This window comes from Marmota marmota, unplaced genomic scaffold (assembly GCF_001458135.2).
Source record: "Marmota marmota marmota unplaced genomic scaffold, marMar, whole genome shotgun sequence".
Lineage (NCBI taxonomy): Eukaryota > Metazoa > Chordata > Mammalia > Rodentia > Sciuridae > Marmota > Marmota marmota.
In genome coordinates, this window is record NW_025999891.1 from 3,268,112 (window position 1) to 3,295,398 (window position 27,287).

The 27,287-nt window shown below is 34.9% G+C and overlaps 1 protein-coding gene across 1 annotated transcript in view; it reads right to left on the bottom strand.

Moving 5' to 3' along the window:
- Window positions 1-27,287, bottom strand: part of Efcab5 (EF-hand calcium binding domain 5) — a 109,434-nt gene that overhangs the window by 59,956 nt on the left and 22,191 nt on the right. Inside the window, exon 3 of the mRNA XM_048793520.1 lies at window positions 7,374-7,529. Within this exon, the coding sequence (XP_048649477.1) occupies window positions 7,374-7,529 (156 nt within the window). The remainder of the gene's footprint in view (window positions 1-7,373; window positions 7,530-27,287) is intronic.

Genomic DNA, 27,287 nt, shown 5'->3' on the forward strand with positions numbered 1-27,287 from the left:
TTTGAGATATACAGTTATGTTATTTATTTAATGGCTTTCTATTCTTTTAACAAATGAGCTCAATGCAGTGAACTTTTCTTTTAGAACTGCCTTCATAGTGTCCCAAAGATTTTAATATATTGTGTTGCTATTCTCATTTACCTCTAAGTATTTCTTTTATTTCATCCCTGATTTCCTCTGCTATCTATTGGTAATTCAATAGCATATTATTTAGTCTCAGGTCTGACTCCAATTTTTAATTTAAAGGCAATGAATATTGTGTAATGGGTCCTGAGGAATATAGGCATCCCCTTGCAAGTCAGTTGCCCCAAGTGAAGTTATTATAAGGCCCACAGGAAGGAAAAGCTAACATTCTCAGATAGGAGAGAAAGGATTGTTCTGCTTCTAGAAGTTGTTGGTTTAGGGAGATTTGTGATTCAGCTCCCTGAGTCCATCAAATATAGCTATTCCAAATCTTAGGTTCCTGCTATTTTCCAAGCAATTTTCCAGTTTTCATATAAGAGACTCAGCAAGTCTATGAATTCAATTACATTTTAATTGTCATGTCAAATTTTTGGGTTGATTTTTCATCTACATCTATCCCGAAGCTACAAGAAATAGAGATTTTATTTATCATAATCCATGAAAACTTTCTGATTTTCTGACTGCAATTTGGGCTAAGTTTAAAGCATGTCTACTTGCACGCTAGGAAATCAAACCAGTGCCTTGCATATGCTAAGCACATGCTCTATCACTGAGCTATGCTCCCAGATCTGAGTTTGCCTCCCCTTTCCCCACCGCCATTACTGAGGATTGAACCCAGAAGTGCTTTACCATTGAGCTACATTCCCTGCCTTTTTTATTTTTTGAGACAAAGTCTGACTAAATTGCAGAGACTGATCTCCAACTTGTGATCTTCCTGGCTTAATCTTCTGAGTTACTGGGGTTATAGGCGTGTTATACTGCACCCAACTCCTGAGCTGAGCTTGTATTTTACTTTCTATAACTTTTCTTTTCTTTTTTCCTTTAATTTTTTTTTTTATTTGCACTAGGGTTTGAACCCAGGGGCACTTTACCACTGAGCCACGTTCCCAGTTCTTTTATTTTATTTTGAGACAGATCTCACTTAGTTGCTGAAACTGGCCTTGAATTTATGTTCTTTCTACATCAGCCTCTCAATTAGCTGGGATTACAGTAGTGGACCACCACTTCTGGCTTCTATAACTTTTCTAATGAAATGAGAGGAAGCCCACCCATTGGCAATGCAATGGGTCATCACTACTATAATTATGGTCAAATGAAGCAGTCGCTCTATCTTTTAATCCTTTTCCTTCAATAGGTACTTCAGCTCAAACAACCATCAATGATAATTTTAAAACCTTTTCATTGAGGAGTAATGTATATGTGATGAAGTATAAAAATCCTGAGTATTTAGCTCAATGAATGTTTGCCTATCTGTGTAAATTGCACCATATTTTCATCATGCCAGAAGGCCCCTCCATGGTTTCTCCCAGTGAATAACTATAGCTACTATTTTGATATTTATCACTATAGGTTAGATTGTTCTTAAATGTCATTAAATGGAGTTATACAGTATATGCTTCTTGTATTTTTTCTTTTTTTCCTTTGATAATAAGGGGGAAAAATCACTTATCTATATTCCCCATCTTTTTTTATTTTGAGACAGGGGCTTGCTTAAGTTGCTTAGGGCCTCATTAAATTGCTGAGGCTGGACTTGAACTTGTGATCCTTTTACCTCAGCCTCCCAAGTTGCTGAGATTATAGAAATGCGCCAAAACATCTGGCTTCTTTTGTTCAATATTACATCTATGGATGCCATTCATATTTCACTTGACTGTAATTAATTTCTCATTGCTACATGACAGTTTACTATATGAACATATAACTATTTATTTATTCATCTTGTTATTGATAGACATCTGTATTGCTTTTGACTATTATAAATAATGCTGCTATGAATATTCTTATCTTTTTTAATCAGCTGTAAATGAAGTATAATTTATGTTCAACAAAATGCACCAATTTTAAGTTCAATGAATTTTGACAATGCATACTACCTATATAGTTACCACAAAGTGAGGATCAGAATATTTTTATCATCTTAGAGCTCCCTTTTGCCTCTTTGCAAAATGTTTCCCATAAAAATGTTTTTTGCAAGAAATAGTGATAATTCTTCCAATAAACATCTGCTATTCTTATTTTAAAAATTATAAATATATATATTTGTTTTCCCCTTGGCGAGCACAATAACTGCAGCAACTCAGGAGGTTGAGGCAGGAGGATCACAAGTTCAAGGTCAGCCTCAGCAACTTAGTGAAATGAAACCCTGTCTCAAAATAAAAAATAAAAAGGGCTGAGGGTGTAGCTTAGTGGTAGAGCACCCCTGAGTACAATTCACAGTACCCTAAATTAAAAAAAATTCCCTCATAATCATGGCCCCAGGAAATCACTGATCTGCTTTCTATTGCTATGGATTATTTCCCCCTTTTCTATAATTTTATATGATGAAGTTATAGTATATTCTTCTGTGTCTGCCTTCCTTCACAGAGTATAATTTCGAGATCATCAATGTCACTGACTATATCAGTAATTCGTTTCCTTTTATTACCTAGTAATATTCCAGTATATGGATATATGAATATGCTACAATTTGTTTATCTTTCCACAAGTCAGTGGATATTTGTGTTGTTTCCATTTTGGAGCTATTATGAATAAAGCTGCTAAGAATATTCATGTACAAGTCTTTTAGTATAATATGTTTTAATTTCTCTCATTTCATTTTTTCTAGGTTTATCTAGGAGTGAAATTGCTGTTGCTGAGACAAATGAAAAGGATATGTTTACTTTTAAAGAAACTACCTTGGGCTGGGGATGTAGCTCAGTGGTAGAACATCTGCTTAGCATGCTTGGGGGCCTGGGTTCAATCACCAGGTAGGAAAGAATTAATGTAAAAAGTAAAGAAGGGAAAATAAAGAAAAAGAAACTGCCAAACTCTTTTCAAAACAGTTGCATCCTTCCTACCAGTAATCTAAAAGAACTATTCTACATCTTTACCAACACTGTGATTCTGGATAGTTTAATTTGTATCACATTATGGATTTAATTTACATTTCTCTGATGAATAATTTTACTGAACATATTTTCATGCAGTTATTGGTTATAAAATATCTTCTTTTCTAATATGTCCATGATATTTTAATTAGTTTACTTCATTATGTTGTAGAAGTTATTTTTATTCATTGGATTATTTTTATGTATTACATGTATTGGTATGTGACATATAAGAACATGTGTGTTCTAGGACTATGTTTAATTGTTCTCCTTCTCTCAGTAAGAGAAAAACTATTTTGGTATCATATTTTGCATTCTTTACTCCATGACTGTTTTTCTTTCTTAACAGCCCAGCATTTGCAATTTAAAGCTCAGGTTTTCCAAACTCTTGTTTCAGCCACTAGTTAAAAACATCCATTTGGGCTGGGGTTGTGCTTCAGTGGAGAGCACTTGCTTCGCATGTGGGGAGCACTGGGTTGAATCTTCAGCACCACATAAATAAATAAAATAAAGGTATTGTGTTCATCTACAACTAAAAGTTTTAAAAAATCCATTCAGAAACTCAACTAATGGCTTTATTCTGGACTCTCTCTACCTTCCCTCCAAGATCATCACAGAAGTAGTGTTTGAATGATGGACAGAAAGGCAAGGAGCACAATCAAACTTTCATTAATTCTATTTGTTTTTAATTCACTATGTTTGTTATGGCACTCGAGTTGGTGTTAAATTGGACAGCGGAGAGCAGTTGTCCTCCAGGCGTTTTACCAGGAAATAAAATCTTGACATCATGTTACACAATATTTATTACAAGCTCTGTTAAAGAAGTAATGTAGCCAGGTGTGGTGGCCCATGTCTGTGATCCTAGCAGCTCTGAAGATTGAGGCAGAGGGATCATGAATTCAAAGCCAGCCTCAGCAAAAGTGAGGGGTTAAGCAACTCAGTGAGATCCTGTCTCCAAACAAAATACAAAATAGGGCTGGGGATGTGGCTCAGTGGTCCAGTGTCCTTGAGCTCAATCCCAGTACACTGTTCCCCACCAAGAAAAAAAAAAGAAGCAATGTTCAAGGAAATTACCTGAAAGGCATATAAACATTTCAGATTTTATAGAATACATTCCTGACTTAAGCAGGGATCTGAGCACCTATACTGCAATATATTGGTTTCTTTAAGAATTGCTTTTTGGGGGTCTGGGGTTGTGGATCAGTGGTAAAATGCTTGCCCAGCATGTGTGAGGCACTGGGTTTGATCCTCAGCATCACATAAAAATAAATAAAATAAAGGTATTGTGTCCATCTACAACTAAAAAAATAAAAACAAAAAAGAATTGCTTTTTCTGAATTGCGGTCACTTTCCTATACTTAAGGTGGTTATAAGAAACTACCCTAAGATGTCATTGATTCATTTATTGCAAATTGATCAGAAAAGATATTCACTTTATCATATAGGTCCCTTTAATTACTACCATGAGGAGAAACTCCCAAATTTTGATCCCCAAATTTCTTTACTACTTCTTAGCACCAGTTGGTATTCATACTACAAATGTTGTTGATAGTATGTTTAGTCATGTTTCCTTTTTCACATTTACTGCCCAGGAAGCTTAGATTCAAACTTATAGACAACCCACAACAAATTGTAGGTCTTTATGGCTAAATACAGCTTCATTTAGTATCCTCTCTCTTCCACCATCTCATGAATTTTTTTCTACTATTGCGTGCTTCCTTAAATCCTTTCAGGAATATGGGAATATGAATAATTTTAGACACATTTCAGCAAAATTTTTATCTCATTTTGCAAGTCCTTTTGGTCTTCTGTCATACAGATGTCCTCCCAAACTCATTCTTAGAAACACATTTTTATCCTAATTTGTTATCTATGACAGCAGACTGCATTATAATTCATATTACACATATACAGCACAATTTTTCATATCTATGGTTGTATACAAAATATATTCACACCATTCATGTCTTCATATATGTACTTATTGTAATGATGTCCACCTCATTCCATGTCTTTTCTACCCCCATGCCCTTTCTCTTCCCCTCCCATCCCTTTGCTCTGTCTAGAGTCCGTCTAACCCTCCCATGCTTCCCCTCCCAACCCCACTATGAATCAGCCTCCTTATATCAGAGAAAACATTTGGCATTTGGTTTTTTGGGATTGGCTAACTTCGCTTAGCATTATATTCTCCAACTCCATCCATTTTCCTTCAAATGCTATGATTTTATTCTCTTTTATTGCTGAGTAATATTCCATTGTGTATATATACCACATTTTCTTTATCCATTCATGACTGAAGGGCATCTAGGTTGGTTCCACAGGAAAACTACCCAATTTACAATAGCCTCAAAGAAAACAACAAAACAAAAAAACCCCCAAAAAACAAAAAACAAAAACAAAAATACTTGGGAATCAACCGAACAAAAGAGGTGAAAGACCTCTACAACAAAAACTACAAAATGCTAAAAAAAAAAAATTAAAGAAGACCTTAGAAGATGGAAAGAACTCCCTTGTTCTTGGATAGGCAGAATTAACATTGTCAAAATAACCATACTACCAAAAGTATTATACAGATTTAATGCAATTCCAGTCAAAATCCCAAAGACATTCCTCATAGAAATAGAAAAAGCGGTCATGAAATTAATCTGGAAAAATAAGAGACCCAGAATAGCTAAAGCAATCCTTAGCAAGAAGAGTGAAGCAGGTGGCATCACTGTACCAGAACGTAAGCTATACTACACAGCAATCTAACAAAAATAGCATGGTATTGGCACCAAAACAGATGGGTAGACCAATGGTACAGAATAGAGGACACAAAGACTAATCCACATAATTACAGTTATCTTATATTAGACAAAGGCGCCAAAAACTTACATTGGAAAAAAGATAGCCTCTTCAACAAAATGGTGCTGGGAAAACTGGAAATCCATATGTGACAAAATGAAATTAAACTTCTACCTCTCACCATGCACAAAACTCAACTCAAAAGTGGACCAAGGACCTAGGAATTAAACCAGAAACCCTGCGCCTAATAGAAGAAAAAGTAGGCCCAAATCTCCATCATATCAGATTAAGCCCCAACTTTCTTTTTTTTTAAATTTTTTTTTAGTTGTCGATGGACTTTATTGTCTTTATTTTTATGTGATTCTGAGGATGGAACCCAGTGCCTCACGCATGCTGGGCAAGCACGCTACCACTGAGCCACAACCCCAGCCCCCCAATTTTAATAAGACTCCTATAGTGCAAGAATTAAAATCAAGAATTAATAAGTGGGATGGATTCAACCTACAAAGCTTCTTCTCAGCAAAAGAAACATTCAGTAAGGTGAATAGAGAGCCTAAGCTTGGGAGCAAATTTTTACCACTTGTACATCAGATAGAGCACCAATCTCTAGATATATAAAGAACTCAAAAAGCTAAACACCAAAAAAACAAATAACCCAATCGATAAATGGGCCAAGGAACTGAACAGACACTTCTCAGAAGGTGATATACAATCAATTAACAAATATATGGAAAAATGTTCAACATCTCTAGCAATTAGAGAAATACAAATCAAAACTAAAGATTTTATCTCACTCCAGTCAGAATGGCAGCTATTAAGAATGCAAACTACAATAAGTGTTGGTGAGGATGTGGGGAGAAACGCACAACCACACATTGCTGGTGGGTGTGCAAAAGGGTGCAGCCAATAAGGAAAACAGTATGGAGACTCCTTGGAAAACTGGGAATGGAACCACCTTTTGACCCAGCTATCCCACTCCTTGGTTTATACCTAAAGGACTTAAAAACAGCATACTACAGAGACACAGTCACATCAATGTTTACTGCAGCACAATTCACAATAGAAACACTTTTTGATACAAATTCTTCTGTTTTTAAGAACAGTAAAATAAAGTGGTAGGCTTTCTAGCAGCCCTTTTATATAGGAAGTTACCAACAAAGAGCAAAAGCAAAAACAATTTTAATCATCTAGTGATTTAGGAATGGGCAAGAGATACATTTAGAAACAAATGATAAATCCTGAAACTGTAGTTCCACTCTAGGTATGGTTTGCATGTTGGTGCCAGATACAAAAATTGAGAACAATATCTAGAAATTTTTACAGCGATTTGAGAAAGTAACTGATAATAAATCAGATTTGAATCAGATAATAAAAATGAGGATTGTATTTTGTGTGTCCCTCCCCCCAGTAATCCATTTTCATTGATTACATGTTGATATACAATTGAAAATTTAAAACATCATTAACTACAAAGATGTAAAAAACTGGTCCTTCATAACCAATACTGTGAGAAGCAATGGTTTAAAGGCCTTAACCTACCTTCCCAGAGTCACAATATAGAAAGAGGTCAGCAAACATCTGTCTCTGTAAGTCAGCTTTTACGACCTCCCGGAAATCATCTGCACAGTGGCAAAGGTGCTTCAGAAGTTCCTCAAAAATTTCACTTTTAAGGTCTGCAATATGTGAAGAGATGTACTGCAGGGGGGGAAAAAGAGAGAGAGAGAGAGAGGATAAATGATGACTTAAAACCATGTCCTTTATTTGGATTTTCCAAGGGGTTTGGTTCACGTATATGAACTACAAAATTTGCTGCAAAAATGTTCCCATATCATTTTTTTTTGTTTTTTTTTCCTATATCATTTCTTATCACTTAAAGGTGTTTTTTGTTTGGTTTGGTTTGGTTTGGTTAAACTGGGGATAGAACCTGGGGTACTCTACAACCATGCTACATCTCCAGCCATTATTAATTTTTTTTAAATTTTAAATTTTAAAAATTTGAGAGAGGGTCTTGCTAAGTTGCCAAGGCTGGCCTCGAGCTTGTGATCCTCCTGCCTCAGCCTCCTGAGTCACTGAGATCATTATAGATGAACACTACCATATTCAGTACTTAAAAAGTATTTTCATGTGCCACTGTACATGTTGTGCTGCAGAGGGACCAATGTGGTCCCCAACACCATACACCAGTGGGACTAGATATTTTTGGAGCAAATTCACTTTGGGTCACATTGGCATTATATAAGGCAGACTTTCTTCACAGTCAGAAATAGAAGCAATCCTAAAATGTTGCCTGTGGATGAAAAGTTCCAAAATTGAATGGAGCTTTTCTATTGGCATATGGCACGAAAGAGCATGTGAGTCCCAAAGCTGGCTATGTTTAATTATTGTAAAGTATGGGGATTCTGAGTAGTTTTTTATCTTTTGATATTATAGGGTATTCTTTGTCTATGATTTTTTTAAGTGTAGAAACTAAAAATATCTATGTTCTTAGGCCATTTCTCTTCCCTTGTTGAATAGCAATTCCCCAAGAAGTGAGATCTCTAGCTTAGATGTTAAATATATCTGTATTTTTTGTGGGTTTGACAAAAAACTTGTGCCCTTTTGCAGTCCCACATCAGCCTCACCATCTGTGTGTTGCTGCCTGCATTTTTGCCAGTTTGATAGGTCAGGAATGTTATATTCTTGATCCACTTCTCTTCATGAGAGCTAGAAAGTATGCTGGATAGAAAGAAATGATCAAGCGCTGGCAAAATCTCTGAGCAGATGCTTCTTGAAGTGTTAGCCCAGTCAGTGAGTTTCTTCACCGCCCCAAAGACAGAGGTAGACATATTTATACTGCACAACCCTACTTTGGTAGACATAAATGATTGGATCAGGAGAGGACACTTAACATAAGGAATGCCATTCAGATCTTCTTCTCTAGAAATTGAGGACTAGGATTTAGTCAGTTGATCTCTGAGTGGGGCTGGACTTACCAGAGGAAGCAAAACTTTATCTTGACCCTTTTAAGATCTTAGAAAGGCCTGAGAACTAAATTGACATAAGACAAACAGGTGACAAGTCCAAATGTGTAACACAAGTTTTACAGAGCCCTTATAAAGAAATGATGACCTAGGGCTGGGGCTGTAGCTCAGTGGCAGAGTGCTTGCCTAGCATGTGTGAGGCATTGGGTTTGATCCTTAGCACCACATAAAAATAAACAAATAAAATAAAGGCATTCTGTCCGTCTACAACTACTAAATAAATAAATGAATAAGTAAAGCATGCTGTTCATCTACAACTACAAAAAAATTTTTAAAAAAGAAATGATGTCTCAAAGAAGTGGCAAAATCTTTGTGTTTTTATATTTGGTGGAACAAAGGGAGGCAAACATGGAAAAATAACTTATGTAGGGAACAGCATCAGCATTACCTGAGAACTTGTTAGAAATGCAAAATTTTGAGCTTCATCTCAGACTTACTGCATCAGAAACTCTAGGGTTAGAGTCCAGTAATCTGTGTTTTAACAAGCCCCATAGGTGATTCTGATGCATGCTGAAGTTTGAGAACCACTGAACGAGGTGGTCTGGGTAATTGGTCCTTTATTGGTTCAATATCCTTAGTTCCTGTTGTTTGACCTTCATTACCTTTTGCTTGAATAGTAGGTATTTTTCTAAATTACTCATATGGTATAATTGTTGGAATAATGGCATTTTCTGTCAATATTGTGGCTCATTCCTTTAATGCTTAAAAAAGTAGATACTAGTTCATGAGAACAATTACCCTGTTTTATATTTAGCATTTGGGGAAAAAAAAACTTCAAAGCTATTTTAGTTTCTTGGCCGTGGGAATGCTGTTGAATCAAGAATTAGCTTAAGCCTTTCTCTGGATTTATAACCTATGGGTTTTATGAGTAAACACATTCTAATTGTTCTATAAGGGTGGGCTATATGACATAAATACTATACCAGTTGCCAACATCAACCACAAATCAAATTCCAATCAAATTCCAAATAGAACCATTACAGTGTCTTGTCAAAACAGGAAAAAAGTGAAAATATGTGGTAGCCTTTGTACTTTTATACTCTCTCAAGTAATGAATCAAAATAGATGCTTGGCTTAACTTAAGAATATAATTAACTACTGCTGTGTGTGGTGGCCTGTAATCCAGCAAATTGGGAAGCTGAGACAGAAAGATTACAAGTTCAAGGCCAACCTCATTAATTCAATGAAACCCTGTCTCAATATAAAAAAAAAAATAGAAAGGGGTAGGAATGTATCACAGAACTCTTAAACATTTGAACTATACTTAGACAATTTATGGTTATGTACTAGCTCCCAATGTAATGATTTCTGGGTTTTTCCTTTCTGACTTAATATTGAGAACATGGTAAATGTCACATTTAATAGATTGGTAGCTACTATTAAGAGTCTATGGTCTGGACCATTGAGATCATGTTTATTTAATTGTAGATATACTGAAGAATTGATGAAATAGGTGATATAAGAAGAGTAATAGAAAGCTGTGCATGGTGGTGAATGCCTGTAATCCCAGCAACTCAGGAGGCAGAAGCAGGGAGATTCCAAGTTCAAGGCCAGCCTCAACATCTTAGAAACCTGTCTCAAAATAAAAAATAAAAAGGACTGGGGATGTAGCTCAGTGGTAAAGTGCCCCTGTGTTCAACGGCCAGTCACCCCGCCTCCAAGGGTAATACGAAGAAAACTATGGTTGGAAACTATTTTAGATATTAATGTCCAAACTTCTTGAAATCCTTAGTAGTTTACAAGGAGTCCGCAAACAAAGAGTACAGAATATTCAAGTATACAGAATATATCTACTATCTATCACTGAAGAAATGGTGTGTTCACATAGCCTCTGGGGAGAAAATTAGCTTACTGGTTTCAGAGAAGTAACTTTTAAGAAACAATTATTGGGCTGGGGGTACCAAAAAAAAATTAAGGATTAGGGTTGTGCCCTAGTGGTAGAGTGCTTGCCTCATATGTGGGAGGCCCTGGGTTTGATTCTCAGCACCGCATATAAATATGTATAAAATAAAAATCCATCAACAACTAAAAAATATTTTTAAAAAATTAAATGTGGAGCCATTTCAGTTTGAAGGCCTCAGACTGTACAATTTCTATAAAACAATTCTATTGGGAAGTGACCATTTCAGAGTAAACCACCACTCAGCAAGAGAAGAATGGGCTGTCAAGAATCAAAGGATGGCCCTCATTTACTACTGGCCAAGGGATACAATAATTCCTCAATGTGGCAGAATCAAAAGTTAATATCTGAATCTTACTAAATAGGATCTATATTTTTTGCATATGACTATTCTTGAGATGATTATTAATTCAGGAGTGGATCTAAGACTGCCTGAAGTCCAGGCCTACTAAAGGATGTTCCTGAGAAATTGAAAACTGGCCTTCACTTTCTACCATCTCATGATAACAGAAATGTATTAGATTGTTTTCATGTGCTTCTGATGGGCAGACAGATGTGTTGCCTGTATCTCCTCTATGATCAGGTGGGCCATAAGGTCAGGAAAGGATCCAAGAATAGAAAAGTACACTTCTCAGTTAGATTAGCCAACTGCCTCATTTTGCCTGATTTTTCTTGGTTATAACATTAAAAATCCTGAGAAAACTCCTTAGTCCCAGGCAAACCAGGATGGTTTGAAACTCCATAACTTGATCCACTCTGATGGTATAATTCCAATAAGGAACTTTGGGGGACCTTGTTTGGAAGCCTATTGTCTGTATTCTGTCTCACATAATAAACTCTCTCAGTAAGTATCTGTATCCTTTGCCAAAAAGGAAACTTTACAGCCTTTAGCTGTGTCCACAGCCTCAACACCCACTCTACTGGGACAACCGCATTTAATAATCTACATAGAGAGTTCTTCCCCCATGGTATGCATCTGATGGTATTTAGAATATACCACCCCCCAAACTTACCACTTTGACATAAGAATCAACTTGAGTTAATTAACTTAGAAAAATAAACAGCAGGTGCAAGAAGATCACTTTGACCTTCCTTCCGTTTCTGAAAAGCAGAAGATGAAATTCCTATAACTAGTCCAAGGGAAACAACATTCTTATATTCAAGGACAGGAAGTTGTGTCAGAGAGAATTATGTAAAGGCCTTGTTAAAATAACTCTTTATCTTCAGCCCTCCCATGTAATTTAGTTGCTTTGTCACACTTACTATTTTTTTTTTCTTTTTGTGGTACTGGGAATTGAACTCAGGGGCACTTAACCACTAAGCCACATCTTCAGCCCTCTTTTTGTATTTTATTTAGCGACAGGGTCTTGCTGAATTGCTTAGGGCCTCACTATGTTGTTGAGGCTGGCTTTGAACTCGTGATCCTCCTGCCTCAGCCTCCTGAGCTGCTGGGATTATAGACATAAGCCACCATGCCCAGCACACTTTCTTTTTTTTCTTTTTCTTTTTTTTTAAGAGAGAGAGAGAGAGAGAGAGAGAGAGAGAGAGAGAGAATTTTTTAATATTTATTTTTTAGTTCTCGGCAGACACAACATCTTTGTATGTGGTGCTGAGGATCGAACCCGGGCCGCATGCATGCCAGGTGAGCGCACTACCCAGCCCCCCAGCACACTTTCTATTCTTTGATAATTCAGTATATAAGTCTTCAACTGTCTTTAGATATTCATTTCCTTATGAAGGTTCCCATGCCACATGAAACTTATATATATTTTTCCCTACTGATCTGTCTTAGGTTAAATCAATTCTCAGGCCCATCAGGGGAAAAAATCCTGAAATGGTAGAGGTAAAATTTTGTCTCCCCTACACACTCATTCATTCTCAATTCTTTTGTTTTATATATATATATATATATCATCACAAGATAAAGAATGTGTGTGTGTGTGTTAAAGATAATTAGGAATGGTGAACACAAATGATAATTTGAGTCAAGATTCTCATAGCTAGAGTAAATACTCCACACATGTGTAGAGAATAATCCTTTATTTATTTAATAGCCCTTGTCTGAAAAAGCCCAACTTTGTAGTAACTTGGAGGCAAGTTAACAGTAGAATAGACTAACAGTGAAGTTTCTATATCAGTGCAAGAATATGCAAGAATATGACCCAGGTCACGTCCAGCTGATCTGATAATTGGCAGTAAAAATAGAAGTGTATCAATCTCTGGAATCCTCAGAGATGGGAAGGAAGCTCTGTGTTGATAAGACATCAGCTTTCCTCAGCTCCTCATTCTGAGTATTGGAGGGTCTCCCTTACTTCTGTCCATCCACACTCCTCACTCCATGAGTCTTCGTCACAATAAAGGTCTTGTATGTAGTCAACACTGATTTAGAGATTTTTTTAAAAATCCTTTTCCTGCTAGTGCCTGGTGATGCCCTATTCTACAGGGAGCATTTTTTATTTCACCACAAATATAATAACTCTGATTAAGAACTCCATAATACACAGCACCTAGACACTAAGAACCCTGCCTACCATATTAAAAAATTACATCTGTTTGGAAAGTGGGTTCCAAGTTCCAAACAACCAACTAGCAGAAACTTTTTGGGGTGTGGGGCACACAACCATTCATGAGACCGGCATTTTAAAAACCATGTTAATATAACCTTTGTCTTGGGGCTGGGGATGTGGCTCAAGTGGTAGCACGCTCGCCTGGCATGCGTGCGGCCCAGGTTCAATCCTCAGCACCACATACAAACAAAGATGTTGTGTCCGCTGAGAACTAAAAAATAAATATTAAAAAACTCTCTCTCTATCTCTCTCTTTAAAAAAAAATATATATATAACCTTTGTCTTAAAATGTACCAAGACAAATTTAGACATGCTATTCTTTCTTTTAGCCTCCCCCTTGCCCCCTGTACTGGGGATTTACCACTGAACTACATCTACAGTCTTTAATTTTTTTTTCCTTTGAGACAATCTCACTAAGTTGCTAAGGCTGGCCTCAAACTTGCAATCCTCCTGCCTCAGCCTCCCAAGTTGCTAGGATTAAAGGCATAAGTCACAGTGCCCAGTACCTTTTAGCCTTCTCTGAAGCAGATTACTAAGAAATTCTTCATCAAAACAGGGGAATTTGTAAAGCTTAAACAGTCTGGGCAGGAAGTGGGGGTGGAAGGAGTCCTCCTATTTAAAATGTTAACTAAATTGCCAATAATTGCATTAATAATATTTGGATAAAATAAATATATTTGAAAAGGTTTTCTTTCATTGATAAATTAACCAATCAGTCAATGAAATGAAAAGGGTACACTCTCTGTAAGATTAACAGGAATTTCAGAAGGGCTCCATCTGTTCACACCTGTTTACTCCTGAACTGAATACAAGACAATACAGAGATAAATGATCAGAAGCAATTGTATCTCACAGTATCTCCACTGGATGGCACTTGTGTGTAACATCTTGACTTTAAACCCTATTTATCAACACATTTTCTTCCAGTTTCATTAAATGACTGTTGATGAAATAGCCTTAAAGCAAATCTCTTTAAAAGAAGCACAGTGGCATGTGCTTCTAATTCCAGCTACCCAGAGACTGAGGTGAAAGGACTGTGAGTTTGAAGCTAGCCTGGGCAATTTAGCAAGGCCCCTGTCTGGTGGTGGGATGGGATGGGGGTGGAGGGAAGCAAGTGCTCCAAATACTTTTACGTCATGTCATACAGGATGGCCCAATGATTTGTTGGTTGGGTAATTAATATGTTCAATAAATAGTTCTGTGCAAGTTTTGTTTGTTTGTTTTGTTTGAAACAGGGTCTATCTATGTTGCCTAGGCTGGCCTTGAGCTCAAGCAGTCCTCCTGCCTGTAATTATAAGCATTCACCCAATTTAAGAAATACTCTCTTGTTTTATTTGTTTGTTGGTACTAGGGATTGAACCCAGGGGTGCTCTACATCCCTAGTCTTTTTTATTTTTTTATTTTGAGATAGGGTCTCACTAAGTTTCTCAGGCTAGCCTCAAATTTGTGATCCTCCTGACTCCATCTCCTGAGTAGCTGGGATTATAGTGTGCATCACCATGCCTGTCTTCTTTAAGAATTTTTTGTATCTCTTTACATGTTGTTCCTCTGACTTCCTGAAAAGCTTCCCCCCTTTTTTTTTTTTTTTTTTTACATATGTTCATCTCCTTAATTAAGATTCAGCTATCTTATGTTATCTGAAACATCTTGGCCTACCTACTCTATTGGTGCACCTCTTCTGACATGCTGGTATCTCCTAGTATATCCTTCATTACAATAGCTTGTAATTATTTGCTTATTTGTCTTCATGTACAACTGTAACCGCAATACCTGTCATAAATATTAAAAAGTGGAGTCTAAAAAGTTTTAACTGCATTGGTTCAGAGTCAAATGATTGCAAGGTCGAGATTGAGTCTGCTGTGGAAGATAAGAATCAATTGTAATCACACGAAAGATGAATTCACATTATCTTGTGATGTCTCCTCATAGGACCTCAAAATAAGATAGGACCCCAATCTTCTACTACAGACTCTTAAAAATATAGGTAAAACACAACTTTAAGCTGAAAGAATAAAAGCAATCTTAGAAATAACAATCATAATACACAAAATTTAAAACTAGGGCTGGGGTTGTGGCTCAGTGGTAGACAGCTTACCTTGCACGTGCGAGGCCCTGGGTTCGATCCTTAGCACCATATAAAAATAATTAAATGAAATAAAGGCATTGTGTCCAACTACAACTAAAAAATAAATATTAAAAAAATTAAAACTAAACAGAGAAATACATACCAAAGAGAAATTTGTACTATCATGTTCATCGAAGCATTATTCACAATAGCCAAGATAGGGAATAAACCTACATATGCATCAACAGATGAATGGATAATGAAAATATGACATATATACACAATGGAATACTATTAGTTCAGCTTTAGAAGAAGGAAAATTTAGCCAGGCACAATGACACACAACTGTAATCCCAGCAACTCAGGAGGTTGAGATAGAACCACAAGCGCAAGGCCAGTGAAAGAAATTTTGTCATTTGCAACAACAAAAAATGGAGGTGATGAATATGTTAATTAGCTTGATTTAATTATTCTACATTGTATACATATATCCAAATGTCACATTATAGTCCATAAATATATACTTATAATTTCTCAATCAAAATAATATTAATAAAAGCAAGTAAATAAACCCATAGAGGAGTTAAGCAATAGAGGCGAAACAAAAGTTAAAAATGAGAATTAAAGGACTGATTTTAGGAATTCTCCAAGAATACCCATGAGTCAGGATTATTCTAGAAACAGGTATGGCTCAATATTGGGAATTTATTAACATAATATATTACATTCTATCTGAAATTAATATTATCATGATTATCTTAATTCATAAAATAAGGCATTTGGAAATATTTGAAATTGATTTTTTGGTTTTAAAAAACAGTTAATTTAAGCATAGAGGGAAACTCTTAAACTTGGTATTTATCAGAATATTCATCATAAACAAATAGCCAAACAAATATTTGTTAAATAAAAGAATAAATAAATGGATGAAATAAAAGATTGTAGAAAGCCCAGGCATTCTTGGAAAGACTGCATTAGTTCTGAAAATACTTTCATCTTCCCTCCTCTCTTACTCTAATACCAGGAGTGGAAAGAGAAACTGGAAAAGGAAATGTCAACTCTCTAAACTGGAGATTCACAATGAAAACAAATGGTCTCAGGTGGCCAGGAAGAAAGCACCCATACCACAACAGAATAAATAAAAATTAGGGCAGAACCATCCAAACACAAGGAATAGGGAAAAAAAAAAAAAAGTATGGAAGGATGGCAACTGCCCAAACAACACAGGAAGAAAAGAAAAAGTCAATCTAGAAGAAAATAACTCAAGAAAAAGAAAAAAGTATCACAACTGCTTTAAGCTATAGTACAACTTAATAAGAACACAAATTCAATGTAAGTGAATTTGGATAAGAACTCAAAGACAAGCTGGTAAAACAGCATAATGAAATGAAATGATACAGTTTAAATACAAGGAACCAAAGAAAGAACCACACAAAATGGAATTACTACTCGGCACAGTGGCAGATGCCTGGAATCTCAGAGGATAGGGAGGCTGAGGCAGGAGGATTGCAAGTTCAAAGCCAGCCTCAGCAAAAGTGAGGTGCTAAGCAACTCGGTGAGACCCTGTCTCCAAATAAAATACAAAATAGGGCTGGGGATGTGGAATTACTGACAGAAAAAGTTCAGACCATCATAGTGAATACAGGTAAAAAAAGAAAGAAATTATTAAAGAATTACTAGATATTATTAAAATTACTAGAAATTATTAAAGAATTACTAGATATGAAAAACAACTCTAGTCCCAAATATATATAATTGATTCCCCTGTGTAGACAACCCCAAAAGAGAGCAAAAGATATATTCCAAGGCATAATAAAGAAAAAACATCATGAAATGAAAAAAAATAGAACACCATATTTAAGACACTTTTAATTTTTTATTATTTACTTATATATGTTATTATTGTTATTTATTTTTTGTGTGTGCAGTACTGGGGATTGAACCCAGGAACACTACACCACTGAGCAATATCCCCAACACTTTTTATTTTTTATTTTCAGACAAGATCTTGCTGAATTGCTAAAGCTAGACTTGGACTTATAATCTTCCTGCCTCAGCCTCCTAAATAACTAGGATTATAGGCATGTACCACCATCTCCCACAATTGCAACTTTTACCATTTTTATATATATGGTCATTTACTTGAATTATTTTAGAATTAATTTGTGAAGATATGTTTAATTTCAATAATTCCTTTATTTTCACTTCAGTTTCTTTTTCTTTCTTTGGGATAAATTATATACATATATATTTTTTAAATATTTATTTTTTAGTTTTAGGTGGACATAATCTTTATTTTTTACATTTATGTAGTGCTGAGGATCAAACCCAGCGCCTCATGCATGCTAGGCGAGCACTCTACCACTCAGCCACAACCCCAGCCCCAAAATTATATATATATATTTTAGATTTATTTTTTTAGTTGTAGATGGACATAATACCTTTATTTTATTCATTTATTTTTATGTGGTGCTGAGGATTGAACCCAGGATCGAACACGTGCTAGGCAAGTGCTCTACCACTGAGCCACAATCACAGCCCTATATTTTAATATTTATTTTTTAGTTATAGTTGGACACAATACCTTTATTTATTTATTTATTTTATTTGGTGCTGAGGATCGAATTCAGGGCCTTGCATGTGCTAGGCGAGCGCTCTACCACTGAGCCACAACTCCAGCCCCTCACAGTCCTCTTTTCAGTTTTTAAATAAGTGAAAATTTTAATTACTTCTGGTCATCTACATTGCTATATACCTACCTATCTATAGTAATATAGTACATAAAGCAGTTTTGAATGATGGCTGACAATGGTTATTTCTGGGTAAAAAACTTACAGGATTTTCAAATTCTCAATCTTTATACTTTTATGTATTGTTTGAATCTTTTTAAATATTTATTTTTTTAGTTGTAGTTGGACACAATACCTTTATTTTATTTATTTTTATGTGGTGCTGAGGATCAAACCCAGGGCCTCCCATATGCTAGGTGAGCACTCTACTGCTGAGCCACAACCTGGCCCCATGTTGTTTGAATTCTTAATGGTCATATTTAATTTTTATAAAATGGAATGATTCTTTCATAGGAAAATATGCCAAGGTGGTAAGAATTAATTCTGGGTGATGGGAGTGTGCATATTTGTTGCTTATTTTTGTAATTGTCTATTTTTAAAATCTGTCACCATATCCCATGTTTAAAAGTTTTAAAAAAGCAATTTCTCATCTGAGTACACATTTACTAGCATCCTGTAAAACTAGATGTCAGATATTCACTCAGTAGTTATTAAAGAGAGTATTTTAAAAATTTCCAACTGGTTGGACTTAATTTTTAAGTTTGTTTATTATTTTCCAGTTTTGTTACATAATGATAAGAGAATATAACTTGTAGGATTTCTACTATTTGGAACATATAATGCTTGGTGACCATTTTTGATAAATTTTGACTAATAAAACTAAAGCAGGGTCACTTCAGGTGGAAATGTAAAATGGTACATCTGCTGTAAAAAAAAAAATATGCTCTGGTAGTTTCTCAAAGATTAAGCATAGGCCTGGGGCTGTAACTCAGCACTTGCCTCACATACGTGAGGCACTGAGTTTGATCCTCAGCACCACATAAAAATAAACAAATAAAAAGATATTGTGTCCATTTACAACTAAAAAATATTTTTAAAAGATTAAGCATAAAGTTACCATATAATACTGGAATTCTACTCAAGAATATACCTAAGAGAAATGAAAACATGTACTCATGTACAAACTTATGTACATATGTTCATAGCAATATTATTCACAATAGCCAAAAAATGAAAAGTATATAAATTCACTAACCATTGAAAGATAAATAAAAAGTGATATATCCATACAAAGGAATGTTATTATCAACATTTTATTTGGAAATAGAAAGATATGAATCTAGAAAACATTACACATGAACCTAGAAAACACTATAAGAATACATATTGTATCATTCCATTCATATGAAATGTCCAAAATAGGCAAAGCTGTAGTGACAGAAAGTACATTAGTGGTTGTTGAGGACTGGAGATTGGAGGAAAATGGGGAGTGACTATTTTTTTTAATATTTATTTCATAGTTTTCAGTGGACACAACATCTTTATTTTATTTTTATGTGGTGCTGAGGATCGAACCCAGCGCCCCGTGCATGCCAGGCGAGCACCCTACCGCTTGAGCCACATCCCCAGCCCGGGAGTGACTATTAATTGGAATGCAATTTCTTTAGGGGATGATGGGAATATTATAAAACTGATTGTTTAGATGGTTGCATGATTTCGTAAATATACTACAAACCATTTAATTGTACGTTCTCAATGTGTGTAAGGCATTTAATGGCCCTCAAAGATATTAGGTCCTAATTCATGAATTTATAAATGTTATCTTACATTGGAAAAGAGTTTTTGTAGATGTGATTAAATTAAGGGTTTTGAGATTGGAGATTATCCTGAATTATCCAGGTGGGCCCTAAATGTGATCATATATATCCTTAGAAAAAGGAGATTTCTCAGAAAGAAGAGGAGGAGGCAACCTGGCTACAAAGACAGAGATTGGTGATGCTGTCACAAATAATGGAATATCATCTGCTATCAGAAGCAGGAAGGGAGACGGAACAAATTATCAGAGGAAGAGCAGCCCTGCTAATATCTCAATTTTGACCCAAATGATCATGATCTTGGACTTCTTTCTCAGAAATGTGTTCAGAAATGTGAGAGAATATATTTTTGTTGTTTTAAGCCACTAAATTTGTGCTAATTTGTTACAGCAGCCATAAAAAACACAGTATGTGACTTTTATTTCAATAAAGCTGTTCCCAAAAGTTTAATATCTCCATAATTATTATACAGTTTTTGTTTATTTAACTTTGCATTTTTAATACAATTTTCTTTTGTATTTTCTGTTACAATGTGCAATAAGTTCATAAAGTTTAAGAGAGTTCTATTTTCTCTACTATCCTGCAATTTAAAATTTTGTAACTTTTTTTAGTACTGGAGGTTGAACCCAGGGGTGCTTTACCAATGAGTTATATCCCTACCTTTTTTTTTTTTTTTTTTGAGAGAGAGAGAGAGAGAGAGAGAGAGAGAGTTTAATGTTTATTTTTTAGTTTTTTCGGCGGACATCTTTGTTTGTATGTGGTGCTGAGGATCAGCTTTGTTGTATGTGGTGCTGAGGATCGAACCCGGGCCACATGCATGCCAGGTGAGCACGCTACCGCTTGAGCCACATCCCCAGCCCCTTACCTTTTTTTAAAGAGAAAGAGTCTCACTAAATTGCTCAGGCTGGGCTCAAACTTGTGATCTTCCTGCTTTAGCCTCCTGAGTCATTGGGTATATAGACATGTGTCACTGTGCCCAGCTAAACATAACATTCTAACATTTAAAAATATAAAAAATAGTGTTGGTCCCATTAAATTATTTTAAATCTTCAAACTTACTCAATTTTCTTGGTTTGCTTATTTTGTTTATCTGCTATTCATTTAATAATTAAATGAATAGCAAATAAATTAATTTTTTGTTACTTAATATTAGTCATTTTGCTTATAAAGTATATGTAGTTTTCCACCTCCCCAGTTATCAAAAACCACTAATCATCAGATGGACCATTGATTTAAAGTCAGATTTTGGGAGTTGGAGAAGAGGGGAAAAATACTATTTCATCAAACGCACACACATTGAGCTATAAAATGCATCTTGATTTTAGAAATACTGAAGGAAAACACTCATCTTAGAATTGGAGAAATACTATAGCTTGGATTTCTTTTCTTTCTTTCTTTCTTCTCTTTTTCTTTTTCTTTCTTTCTTTCTTTCTTTTTTTTTTTTTGTTACTGGGTTTGAACCTAGGGGCCCTCTGTCACTGAGTTACATCCCTAGCCCTTTTGATTTTTTTATTTTGAGTCAGGGTCTTACTAAGTTGCCCAGGCTGGTCTGGAACTTGTGATCCTCCTGCCTCAAGTCTCTGGAATTATAGGTGAGCATCACTGAAGCTGGCTGGACTTGGTTTTAGAAGTCTCCAATCACATAGAAGAGTGGAAGAAGTTACATTTTAACATGCTATTGCTAGAAAGACCTCTCTAAATATAAATTGGGAAATAACAACCTAATTTATATATACAACCTTATTATAATAACAATTCTCTTAAATTTCAAAAAAATATTTAATATTACTTTGGCAATTTATGGTTAAAATAAAAACCTATGTTGTTGGTGGCATGGGGGAACTTTCCATGGGATCCAGCCTTTCTTTCTGGCTACATTTGTGTATGGCTGAATAAATCCTTTAATTTCAGAGAAAAAAAAAAAATAAAATAAAGGCTTGAGAAGTAAGAAGTCACAGTAGGATTTTTCTTCATCTGAATCCAGCAGATTAAATTGCCTTTCTAAAAAATATGAAAAGACAATGTAAAGGTGACAGCTTTGTCACCAGAGGGAAAGGTAACAAGAAACATTGTAGAACTAGGGTTTCTCCCACTTCTAATTTATCCACTGCTTCTCTGCCCATTCCTTTCTCTAATAAATCTGAGAATGACTGAAAAAAATTTTACCTGAAATTGTGATGTGTTATTTGTAGTTGAGTTTATTAAAGTAAAAAGAACATTTTTTTTCTGTTTCTGGTTTTGATTTATCCAATACCAAAATAAAAATAGATCATGCATTAAAATATACACATTCTTGAGGAAATTTGTGTTGGAGAGAACACTCTTCCTTCTGGACTTGGGTTTACATGGGCATTCATTTATTTCAATCATCTTGGGGCTAGAGTTGTGTTTCAATGGTAGAGAGCTTGCCTGGTAAATGTGAGGCACTGGGTTCGATCCTCAGCACCACATAAAAGTAAATGAATAAAATAAAAGTATTGTGTCCATCTACAACTAAAAAATATTTTTTAAAAATTTCAATCATCTTGAGGGGCTGGGGTTATGGCTCAGCGGTAAAGCGCTCACCTGGAACGTGCAGGGACCTAGGTTCGATCCTTAGCACCACATATAAATAAATAAAGTTATTGTGTGGACAACTACAACTACAAAAAATAAATATTTTTTTAAAAATTTCAATCATTTAAATTTTGTAAAGTGTTCTACTTTTATTTTTCATTGGAAAGAAGGAAAATAATGATGTAGAGAAAATTTCATTTGGAAAATTAGCTACTTGTAAAAAATAATTTGTTCAATAAACATATTTATTTGACTAGCCATTTTAGGGGGAAAATAAGTTAGATTCTCACTTTATTTGTTAAAATAATTTTCAAGTTAATTTTTAAAAGTAAAAAGAGCTAGAAACAAATAGGTAAACATTTAGTTGATTTTGAGAAGGAAGAAACTTTTAAGTATAGAAGCAATGGAAAAGACCTTAAAATGTTCTATGTATTTGTTTGCATAAACATTAACAAAATTTTCTGTAAATTAAAGCCAGGTGTGGTGGTGTACAGCGGTAATTCCAGGTATTTGGAAGGCTGAAGCAGGAGGATAACGAGTTGAACACAGCCTGAACAACATAAAAAAGAAAAAAAATCTGTAAATCAGAGAACACCATTATTATTTTTTTTTAAATTTTTTGATACCAGGGATTGAACTCAGGGGCACTGTGCCCGGCCACTACTTCTTTTAAACAGTAGAAAAAACATATTATTTATTATCATAAATGGTGATGTCTTTAATATATGATGAACATTTCCATTTCCATAAGAAAAATAAGCATCAATAGGTAAGGAGGGAAAAAATATCAATGAACAATTCACAAAAAAAGTTTTAACATAGAAAAATATTTAATCTCACCAGTTTAAAAAAAATTTTTTTGAAGTTAAAAGCAAAATGCCATCAAATTGCAGGGGTTTCTTACACTTAGTAATGCTACTGCTGGTAAGAATATGGGTACTTCAAGAACTCTTATATAACTGTGGGGAGAATAATTAGTATAATCAACAGCGTAATTTAACAACAGATACCAAAACCCTGATAATGTTTATTCTTGTTCCATTTCTGGTAATCTAATCCAAAGAAATTACTAAATTACTGGAGCTATGTCAGGCTACCATGTCAGATTATCATGGTCCAGATGGTTTAAACAACTGAACAATTTATTTTCTCACAGTTTTGGGGGCTAGAAAGTCCAAATAAGGTGCCAGTAGAGTTAGTGTTTGGTAAAGACTCTTTTCTTGGATTGCAGATGGCTGCCTTCTTGGTGTGTACACACATAACCTTTCCTTGGTGCAGAGAAAGAGAGAGAAACAATAACAACAAAACCAAGAAAATTCTGCTCTAGCCAAAGTAGTTAGAAAAGGGTAATCTAGAAAGACCAAAAAAATTTAGACCTACTTTTAAGTAGAGTTTTTCTTCTGAAGACTTATTCTAAAAGAAGTTCTCTAAACAGAATTTGTTAAAAAAAGCAATCTTGTAGTTGGGCATGTAGCTCAGTGGTAGAGCACTTGCCTGGCATGCTCAAGGCCTTTGGTTCAATCCCCATTGCCAGAATTTGGGGGAGGGGGAGAGAATCTTGAAGAACAATGAAAAGAGAAAAAAAATACAGATAAATACAATAGACTTTCCTTTTTCTCTTGAGTTTTCTAAATTATGGTTAACTATTAAAACAAAAACATTGTCTAATGTGACATACGCATAGGAAATATTTAGGACAATGATACCATAAATGGAAAAGTATAAAAGAACTGAAAAGAAGATAAGGCTTCTATTTTTCACTCGAACTGGTAAAATGTCACTACCAGTAGATCTCTGTGGAACTGAAATAGTTCTGTATCTTAATTTTGGTGGTGGTTATAAAAACACATACAAGTGATAAAATAGCACAGTACTATACATAAACATTGTATCAATATTAATTTCCTGGTTTTGATATTATACTAAAGTCATACAAGATGTAACTTTTGACAAAACTGGTCAAAGCCCACTATGTACTACTTTTGCAACTTCTTGTAAATCTATGATTTTTTTCATAAAAAAAAGTTCAAGATCGGGGATGTGGCTCAAGCGGTAGCGCGCTCCACTGGTATGCGTGCGGCCCGGGTTCCATCCTCAACACCACAAACAAACAAAGATGTTGTGTACGCCGAAAACTAAAAAAAATAAAAATAAAAAAAATAAAACAAAAAGTTCAAGATCATGCTTTAAAGAGTATTAACATAGATAAATGATCAAGAGATGAAGTTAAGTGAAAAAGTAGAACACAGAATTGTATATCAGGCATGACTGAAACTCTATTAGAAAAAAACAAAATTAAACTAAAATCTCATGTTTCACTATGAATATAATAGACACTATGTGACACAAGGTCATTTGGAGTCAGTTCAGTCACTTATATCACAGGTGACCTTGAGGAAATTGTTCCATCTTCCTGCCATATTTGCAAAATGAGGATAATAATTTTCGTAAGAATTACTTAAGAAAGTACATGTAATATCCTTAGTACAGTCTGTGGCACATAAAAAACATGATTTAAAAAAATCTGAACCATTGTTATTATCCAAAGAAAAATATCACAGTGTTAACAGTGACTATTAGTAGAATCATGGATTTAAATTTTTTTCTTCTTTATCCTTTCCACCTTTAATTTTCTATAATGAGTCTATATTACTTTCTTATTGGGATATAATTCATATATGATAAAATTCATATACTACTCTTATAATTAAAAAAATAGAAAAATTTTCTAAATTGTTCTCTTGTAGGAAAACTAATAAAAGATAATTAGGAAAGTAGCACCAAGAATCACTGTTTTGCAAAGTGATTTAAGCTATGGGGATAAAGTGATAAAGCCTCAACTATTCCTGAATTATTTTAATATTATTGTTTGTTCTACATATTTTTGTTTTGAGTCATTTATCTCAATTTTAATTCTGGGATTTCAACTTAAAGAGGTGACTGAATGTTGATGTGGAGAGGAATAAAATCATTAAAAGAAGATTTTTATTACTTACAGCTTCCAAGAGAAGGCATCATGTCATGCCATACAATACCAGAGGGAAATCATCAGGTTTTGTTTAGGAGGCAAAAGCAGGAAGGAGCAAAGGGAAAGCCTAAATAAGAGTCTTTCTGGGGGTTTCTACAGGACATATAAGGCAAAGCAGGGAAAATAGTTTGGAAATTACTAGTTTGAATAATTCTGGCAATCTTTACAGCATAGGAGCCATTCACTAGCTCTTTGGGTTGATTTAGCCCAGGTAACAGCCAATCAGCAGATAGCTCCTGGTAGCTGACTTGGCATGTGAGAATTAGTAAAGAATTAGTGGCTCTGTGCTGGAGGTGTAGGTCAGTTAAAGTGCTTGCCTAGCATGCACAGGGCCCTGGATTCAATCTCCAGCCCCACCACCACCTTGTCCCATGCACCAAAAAAAGGAAAAAAGAAAAAAAAAAAGAGAGAGAAGAAGTTGGTTCATAGTATGGGTTCTACATCACAGTTGAGATATAAGTAACTGGCTATTAGTTTGAACCTGTGACTAATGAATGGCAAAGAGAGAACCTAAGAAAACACAATGAGAATACAACTAAAATAAAAATTTGCCAAATTCTGATTCATACAAAAATGAAGGATTCCAGAAATCCTTCATATAGAACTCTGAAACTGTGTAAGGTGCTTAGTCTTTACCTTCAATGGAGCAAGGGTGAATGGAAAAAGAAAAAGAAAATTATCTTGACTTTGAGACTAATGTCATTAGAGGGGAAAAACAAGGGGAAATAGGAAAACATGAAAAATATATAAACACAGACTATAAAAGACTCAGGATTCTGGTATCATTAAATTGCTTCTTTCACTTATTGCATGAAAATAGAATCCTACTTTCTCAGATATAATATTAAAAGGACTTTGAAACCAAACAACCTAAATACAAATTTCTCAATTTGATTGTGAGACCATGTGCAAGTTATTTAACCTTTCTGAACTCAATGTTTTCATCAATAACAGTAGAAGATTACAAAAAAAAAAAAAAAAGAGAGAGAGAGAGAGCGGATGTAAGAGTTGCTGAGCAGATTCCTCAAGTTCATGTATGGAAAATTTAGAACAGTGTCTGGCCCATGAAAATGCTTTGTAAGTTTTAGATCTGATTATTATTTGTATAACTAGATTTTATTGAATATAAGATGCAGGTTTTTCTTGATCTTACCAGAAGATGTCAGTGAAAGTTTTTCACATTTTCATATCATGAGTACCACTGAAATAAATTATGACTTTGCTTTAATATGTAGCCTAATTGCAGAGGGTTAATTTTTTTTTTTTTTTTTTTTTTGTAGTACTAGGGATTGAACTTAAGGTCGTTCTACCACAGAGCTACATCCACAGACCTTTTAATCTTTTGAGATAGAGTCTCAACAAGTTGCAGAGGCTAGCCTTGAACCTGTGATCCTTTTGCTCAGCCTCCCAAGTTTCTGGGATTACAGGCATGCACCACTGTGCCTGGCTAGAGGGGTTAAAATATCTTAAAGTGCATCCCTTAAAAACTGATCAAGAGGGATGGGGTTGTGGCTCAGTGGTAGAGTGCTTGCCTAGCATGCATGAAGCACTGGGTTTGATCTTCAGCACCACATAAATGTAAAATAAAGATATTGTGTCCACCTAAAACTTAAAAAAATAAATATTAAAAAAAAATGATCAAGGGCTGGGGATATATCTCAGTTGGTAGAGTGCTTGCCTCACATGCACAGGGCCCTGGGTTTAATCCCCAGCACCACACACACACACACAAAAATAAGTTTCTATGATCTTATTTCATTCTAAGTTAATGTATATGTGACATCTACCAAAAGATAGTTGAAACTAATAGAATGATTCAAACATTAAATAATATAACTTCTTACTTCTGAAAATTCCGTTTTGTTCAATCCTGATTCTACGGAGTCAGTAAAATCCAATTGTTTGCAATGTGATTCTAATTTGGGGATAAAAA